The sequence below is a fragment of the Pundamilia nyererei genome, unplaced genomic scaffold (assembly GCF_000239375.1).
Source record: "Pundamilia nyererei isolate P.nyererei 1_Seehausen unplaced genomic scaffold, PunNye1.0 scaffold00002, whole genome shotgun sequence".
In the NCBI taxonomy this organism is placed as follows: domain Eukaryota; kingdom Metazoa; phylum Chordata; class Actinopteri; order Cichliformes; family Cichlidae; genus Pundamilia; species Pundamilia nyererei.
Window position 1 is genome coordinate 5,549,917 of NW_005187403.1, and position 8,069 is coordinate 5,557,985.

At 39.1% G+C, this 8,069-nt stretch overlaps 1 protein-coding gene across 5 annotated transcripts in view; it reads right to left on the reverse strand.

Moving 5' to 3' along the window:
* ntng2b (netrin g2b) overlaps positions 1-8,069 on the reverse strand; it is a 77,025-nt gene that overhangs the window by 9,695 nt on the left and 59,261 nt on the right. For 2 of the 5 annotated variants that reach the window (XM_005720244.1, XM_005720243.2), the window contains exons 17-23: positions 7,718-8,059; positions 6,458-6,538; positions 6,178-6,273; positions 5,980-6,057; positions 5,767-5,862; positions 3,333-3,425; positions 2,118-2,192 (exon numbers count right to left, since the gene is read on the reverse strand). The exons of 1 other annotated variant lie outside the window; for it this stretch is intronic. In XM_005720244.1, coding sequence (XP_005720301.1) covers positions 2,118-2,192; positions 3,333-3,425; positions 5,767-5,862; positions 5,980-6,057; positions 6,178-6,273; positions 6,458-6,538; positions 7,718-8,059 — 861 coding nt within the window. The remainder of the gene's footprint in view (positions 1-2,117; positions 2,193-3,332; positions 3,426-5,766; positions 5,863-5,979; positions 6,058-6,177; positions 6,274-6,457; positions 6,539-7,717; positions 8,060-8,069) is intronic. 2 more of the 5 variants (XM_005720245.2, XM_005720246.2) reach the window with 2 other exon arrangements.

Sequence of the window (8,069 nt, forward strand, 5' to 3'; positions counted from 1 at the left end):
TTTTAGTGTTTATGTACAAGCACAAGACAAAAAGACAAAGCAAAGATGAAAACTGGCACAAAGAGACCTTAAAATGATTGCCATGGTGATTCTACTGTAGAAATGGAGGCAATAACGCTAAAAGCCTGACTGCTCATCACTGTCTTTGTTGCTTGTTAAAGTTCAGGGTCTGGCTGCTGGGCTCGGGTCAAAATGCACTCAACTTTAACATCAATCTGAGTTTTTTGCCAGCTTTGCATTAGGACCCTGTCTGATACTTCTCAGCATATTCCATCTGTTTCTATCCTGCATGCAGTTTGCACTTCAGCAGTAATTATAAAAGTAATGCTGATCTCTCCAATGCTCAAAAGTTGCACACCTCAATGCCAAATTTCCTCCTCCTGCATGTGAACAGAAATTGGGAACAAAACACAAGTTTGTTTGTGCTTTTTTTTTTGTCTTTCCATGTTCCCGGCGTGCAGATAACTTAAGAACCTTTACAACCTGAGTAACAACATAATGTACAACAATCACTGAATTATGTACAGTAACTTGTTACATTACTGCATTACCCAACACTGTATTAATCAGGTAGTTGACAACTTCTTTCTTTATTTAAATAATCAGGACCTTGCAAAATGTCTGGCTGGCAACAAAGCTTTTATGTTGTTCAGCAATAACTGTGTCCTCACAGGTGTGCAAGTTACCTACCTGCACTACCAGCAGAAAGGTGCTGTCTACAGATTTCAGATCTCTTAATTAAACTTCGAGTTAAGTTTTTTTGTTTTGAATTTGTGTAATTTTTCTAATTGTTCTTCTTAAAAAAATCATATGTTTATATCAATGTGGACACCAGGACAAGCTGTGCATAAATGTGCAGATGCCGTTTCCTCCTTCATTATTCTATATTGTAAATATAAATCAATATAACAAAAAATGTTGTGAGTATTTTTGGTCCTACACTCCAGCCCAGCTTCCTCCTCTTTTCACTGTTGGTTTTTCCATTCACACTGTTTTAAATTCCCTTTTATAAAGTGCTGCGTAATCAGAGATCTTAATTAAAATTTCTCTTTGTAATTCATGAATTATTCGAGCGGATTTGATTTCAGGTTTTTACTCCCTTTGCTTGTACACTTGATAAGTTAAGACTTGTTACAAGTTTTGCACCCTAAAACCAAAACGAAGAAAAAAAGTGATAATGTGGAGAATGGTTTAAGATCTCTGGATAATTTTTCCACAGAGAGAAAAAAAAGAAAGAAGCCGGTTATAACCTAGTGTAGGATCTGTGTTGTGCAGAAGGGTGTAAGAGAGGAGAGGTTGCTCGACAGTCTCTTTACGATTATCTTGGCTGAGACTCGTACCTAATTAAGGTTTTATTAAGCTTTAGAAGTTGGCTGCAGTGGTGTGCTGCAAGGCATCACTGTCCTCTAAAGAGGCGTTTACCAGGCATGTTTATGCAAATACACATTTAAATGCACATTAAAAAGTCGGAGTTTAGCTGTTTAATCAGCCGTCACATTATTATTTTATTATTGTTTGGTTGATGATGCCAGCTGAAATATTAATGAGCTGGTTTAAAGGAAGCCAGCGAGAGGAGCACAGTAAAGTGCCTCTCTCAGCACTGAGGGAACCATGCTAGCAGTGGGAGGAAGAACTGCCTAATTAAATATAAATGGCCAATTACTCCACAGACTAGAGAGGCAATGGGACATTGTTCCACAAATGAACGTTATGAGTCAAGATGCTGCTTTATAGGTATTTATCAATTGTGAACCGTTAACATTAAACGACAGTTATATTGCAAGACTGAGAGGAAACAACCTGCATCAGAGAAGCTTCAAAATTGGTGGAATAATGGTGCATTTAAATCCAAATTCTTACCTTGATCATGCACATAAACACAACCACGAAGGAGATGCATAGAGAAAGAATGAGTGAAATGAAAAAAAAACAACCCCCAGACAAAATACAAAGGAGGGAATTCTTCCACAGGTTTTCTACTTGAAAAGCATCATCAACAGTTTAGTGAAATGACAAAGAAACACTTTACAATTCACTGACCCAAAATCCACAGGATTTAATTAAGCTCAGATTTTCTGTCTTGTTCTTCAGACCTTGTGTTTGTGTTGGTCTCTTACCTTTGAAATCATCGTATATGATCCCAAACAACTGTTTGGCCTGGGGCTCTCCTGAGATCAAAAGTTTCAGCAGCCCTTGAGGGATGAAGCAATCTCTCTTCAAAAGTCAGCTCCAGATCATTCACTGTGCTATAGCCATCTACAGCACCATAGCTTCACACAGCAGGAGCTAGTATACCCTAAAGGTCAGTGTCAGTACTATAGAGGTGCTTATTGGAGGAGGTGGCAGGGATTCCCACTAGATCCTACCTTAAAAAAGGGGATTGCTTTGTTCTATAAAGCTGACAAAATCTTTTAACTAGTGCAGTGTTTCTTCACTGGTCAGACAGCAGATTTTACAAGCATTTATATGCAGCAAAGAAAGTACAGGTATGCCACACTTGGCTTCAGCTTGGTATAGCTGACTTTTACATGTAATTTTGTTGCATAAGTACAATGCAAAATATAAAATCTTGTGGAATTGGTCCAACATAAATGCAATTGACTGGATACACTGACTGGATATATTCAGTATATATCAAGCATATTTCCTTATTGTTTAATAACTTGAAATTAAAAAAAACTTTCATTTTAGGTAATCATCTTTTAGTTCTTTTTTTAAAAGCATATTTTTAGCTTTTAAGATTAATATCTGGTCCTGAAACACTGCCAATTAATTATAAACAAATGTGCACAAAAGTTACACAATAAATGATCATATTCAAATTCGCATTATACCAGAGGCTAAAGACAAGCCACTAATCTCACCACAGTGCTGCAGTGAGACTGTGGTGAGACTTTGGTGGTCCAAAGTAAAGAAAGGACAATGGCGATTTCATACACATTAATATAGAAATTTTAACATATAACTGGGTAAACTTATGGTAAATATTGTATTAACAAATTTAAAGCTATGCAGAAAATTGGTGACAACCCTGTTTCAGTAACTAGAGGCAGAGAATAAAATCCACAACATTGCGACATATTTAGCAAATCTTGTGTCCAGACAGGGACCGAATGAAACATTGCACATAATTTTATTTTCATATGTAGATAATGAAATCTGTTAGGGAGCTCAAATGAATAAAGTCATTACATTTCACGGGGTATCTTCCATGCTGGCTTTTTATAACGTTTTTATAAATTCAGGACATTGTCCCCTGTTAATCTCATCACGATAAATTTGTCTGACCAGAGATGAATCACTGAGTGATTATTTCACATTTAAAATCCCACCTCGCCTTTTCCCTTTTTGCTTCTCCTCTTCTCTGTCTTCATCCTCCTCACGACCGACTACTTCCCATTCTGCTTTTTCAATGCCATGGTGCGCTACAAATGAGCAACAACTCAGAAATCAATCTATATTGATGCTGCACAGATTATCTCAGGTTTTTGTAAAGAAACAGAGAGACTACAAAAATCAAAAAAAGATTTGTGGAATAAAGCCTTTGCTAATGCAGATTCCATTCATGCATTCTAATGTAATACGATATGTGTTCTTTCTGCATTATAATGTGTTGATCAGACAGAACACGACGGTGTTTAAAATGTGGGAAAAACACGGAAACAGCACTTTCTTTTTTTCAGGAGCATCTTCAGTGTGAAATTCATCTTCCTTTTCTACTCTGCCCATTTATTTCTGTGCCATCCTTTATGCTATTTGCTTTTTCTGTCCAGCCCTTCTGCATCATTCATTGTCTTAGATAAAAAAAAAAAGATTAAAAAATGGCTCTGCTTTTGCTAACAGACTTAAATTTAGCCTTATGGTTCATGTTGACAGACAGGCCATCATGTAGCTGAAGACATATATTTAGTTATTTTTTCCAGTTTTCATTTTTCACCTTAGGCTGCCAAGGTTAAGTGATGGTGAAAGTTTCTTCTACTGCCTGCATCACAAGTAATATACTCTTTCTAGCTTGTGTAACTCAAGTGAACGTCAAAAGGGCTACATATTAACAAAATGTCTTTTCAAATTTTATTTCGCTATGCTCATTCTCTTGACCGTGGTAAAATTAAATTTTTGTTTTTGACCATGAGTCTCGCATACATGTCCCTCAAATTTATGGGAGAGTGAAACGCCACAGTCATCAATGACACATCAAGAAAAAATGAGCTACATTTCATGATGAAATTCTTAGCACAACATATAGCATAGATAGCTTTCCTTTCAGCTGTTGTTCATGTGAGGCTGGAGGCTTTGTGGTCACAAGTCTCATGTACATGTTTACTGTTCAAAAATTGTAAAGGAACACTTTTTAACCAGAGTGTAAACTCAGCTAAGTAAACTTCTGGGATATTGATCTGGTGAGTTAAGTAGCAGAGGGGGTTGTTAATCAGCTTCAGCTGTTTTGGTTATAATAAAATTAACAACAAGTTCACTAGAGGGGAAACCCAGAGACAACCCAGCAACACAGAAATGGTTTACAGGTGGAGATATTGACATATTTCCCTCCTTATCTTTTCTGTCTGTTTTCTCATTAGTTTTGCATTTGACTAGGTCAGTGTCACTACTGGTAGCATGAGGCGATAACTGGACCCTACAGAAGTTGCACAGGTAGCTGTTTGCTGTCTCCCAGCACAGTCTGAGGAGCATTCAGGAGATTCCTTGAAGGGGGGGGGGGGCATGACTCTAGCAGATAAGGGCCTAGCTATAAGGCCCTTAAACCATCAGTAAGACTAGTATCTACACCTTTATGCAATGACTGCCAGGATGAGCATTGCCGGTGCCCTACAATATGACCCCCAGCAGGCCTTGGTGAAGATGTCAGAAACAGACGTCATGAGGGTGTCCGACATCATCTAGTGGACCCTGTTCTCACGGGCACAGTGGAGTCTGACAGGGATTTGCCACAGAATTGCAGATTTGGCAATTCCACCGCTAGCGCCCCGTCCCTTTTACGGATAAGAGTAGGTTCACCCTGAGCACATGTGGAAAAACATGAAATGGTCTGGAGAAGCTGTGGAGAACGTTATACTCTGTAACATTGTTCAGCATGAGCGATTTGGGGAGGGATATCCATGGAGTGACGCACAGACCTATACAGGACGGGCAATGGCACTCTGACTGCCAATCCTTCTCAGAGCCTACACTATTGCAGTGGGTCCTGGATTCCTCCTGGTGCACAACAATGCCCGACATAGAATGCAGACAGTTCCTAGAGGAGGAAGGAATTGATACCACTGACTGACCCCCACGTTCACCTGATCTAAATCCAATAGAACATCTCTGGGACATTATGTTATGCATCTGACGTCAGGGTGTCTTTGAATTCAGCCCAGTCCAGTCCATATCAGTATAGATATCCAGAATGATTTTTTCCCATTGACGTCTCACATGTTTTCAGTGTTCCCTTAACTTTTTGTGCAGTGCACGTCACACATGTGGTTGACAGTCATATCAAAACCAAAAAAGGGATAAGAAAATAGCTCTTTCCTCAACTAAAAAAAATACTAATTGAACAATGTCGATCTCTGTTCCTTTACTTGGTCCTACTGCAGTTTCTGTCATCTCAGTTAATATGACGCTGCCATTAGTTTGAATTTTGATACATTTCTTCTTTTTAAAGTAGCCCAATTTTTAATACTTGTCAAGTGATATTGTTAGCTTGTAAGAAAAGTTTTCTGCTGTATGTTTTATTATATAACTAACAAACTGACCACCATCAAATACCTTTTCCTTCTCTATGACTTTCTTCCCCCATGCCCGAGGTTGTTAATGTCATGTGCCCATGATTCTCATGAACATGTCCGGCAGACTTGTGGTGGTCTGAAACAGCCGTTGTCACTTTTAATAACTAAAACTTGGAAACATTAAAGTTTATCCATTGCATATTTCACTCACTAGCTACCCAATCACATCTACCACTATATCTAAATTATATACCTTGCCTGGGTGTATGCTCCTCGCCATGCTCAGATGAGGTTCTGTGGCCATGTGTGTGTCCCTCAGAGCTGTGCGAGACTGGCAAAATAATTGTTATCAACATTAGAAGCAAAAATTTCTACAATTTCCAAGACTGTTAGTACAGGTGTACTACACAAGGAACTATAACTGCAGTAAAACAATCCCAGTCACAGATACCTCTTCTTTCTGTATGCCTCTCTTCCTCCCTTCCATTTCCATGTGTTGTTATGTGGCCATGGGCCTCATGCTCATGTCCATGAGACTCGTGGTGGTCTGAAACAGCAGTTGTTATTAACGCAAACAGTTTAACAACTAAAGCTTGGGAACATTCGTCTCACATCTGAGACCCCATTTCTCTCTTTTGGCATTAAAAAAAATGTAATTAAAGTATATCTACTGCGTATTTCCATCACATGGGTGATCACTACCACTACCCCTATATCTAAAAAAGATATACCTTGTCTGTCTGTATGTTCCACCTCTCCATGCTCAGATGAAGCTTTGTGGCCATATATGTGTCCCCCAGAGTTGTGTGAGTCTGACAAAATAATTGCCATTGGTATTAGACAAAAACATTTCTGCTGTTTTCAGTATTCAGGTGGAATTTTCTTCTAAGGGTTGCTATGCTTTATTTATGGAGAAAGATCACCTGACAGTACAGGTGTACAATAATATACACTCACCAGCCACTTCATTAGTTACACCCATTGAGTTGTTTGTTAATAATGGAAATATCTGATCAGCCAATCACATGGTAGCAACTCTATGTATTTAAACACATAGACATGATCGAAATGACCTGCTGAAATTCAAACCAAGCGTCAGAATGTGAAAGAAAGGCAATTTAAGTGACAGTTATGTTTGTTGATGCCTGAGTATTTCAGAAACGGCTGGGATTTTGTCACACAATCATCTCTGGATTTTATGGAGAGAATCCAGGAGAATGGTTCCAAAGAAAGCCAAACTATCCAGAGAGCAACAGTTCTCTGGGCTAAAATACATTGTTGGTGAGATCAGAGGAGAATGGCCAGACTGCCCTGGGCTAATAGGAACAGCATTAACTCAAATAACCACTTGTTAAAACCAAGGAAAGCAGAAAAACTTTGAAAGCTTGAAACTGGTTGGCTTCAACAGTAGAAGACCACACAGCAATCAACCGTTGCAAGCTGAAAACAAGAAACTGAGGCTTGATTTTACAAGGGCCCACCAAAACTAGCCAACAGAAGTTTGGAAAAATGTTGCCTGGTCTGATGAGTCTTGATTTCTGCTGCAACGTTCACATGACAGAAACATGAAACCATGCATCCATCCTTCTTAACCAATGGTTCAGGCTGTTCAACCTAATGGTATAGTGGATATTTTCTTGGCACACCTAGGGTTCCAACAGTTCCAAATGAGTACCATCCATGGACTTGACTATAGTGTACCTATCTTCTGATGGCTGCCTCCAGAAGGAAAACAGTGTCAAGAGGCTCAAATTATCTCTATCTGGTTTGATAGATAGATATTTTTGGTTGTGACAACACTGCACTGAAATGGCTTCCAAGCTATCACGTCAATAAGAACTAACATCTCTTAGCACTTGGAAAAATTAATACAGTTCTGACAGCAAAATGGAGTTCAATCCAATACTTGCAATGTATACCTAACAAAGTGTCCAATGAGTGTACATTAAACTATTAAATACACTGCTAATCATACCTAATATATCGGATACCTTTTCTTTCTGTATGTCCCCTTTCCTCCCTTCCATGTCTATGTTCAGATGAGGTTGTTATTCTGTGGCCATGAGTTTCATGCACATGTCCCTCAGGCTTGTTGTGTCCATGTTCAGATGCTCTATGGCCATGAGCTTCTTCTACATGTCCCCCATGCTCATGTCCATCATGGTTATGATGTCCATGTTCAGTTGTTGGTTTGTGGCCAATAGCTTCTACTAAATGTCCCCCACGCACATGGCCCTCAGGCTTGTGGTGTCCATGTTCAGTTGTAGGTTTGTGGTCATGAGCTTCTACTACATGTCCAACATGCACATGTCTCTCAGGCTTGTGGTCTCCATGTTCAGATGC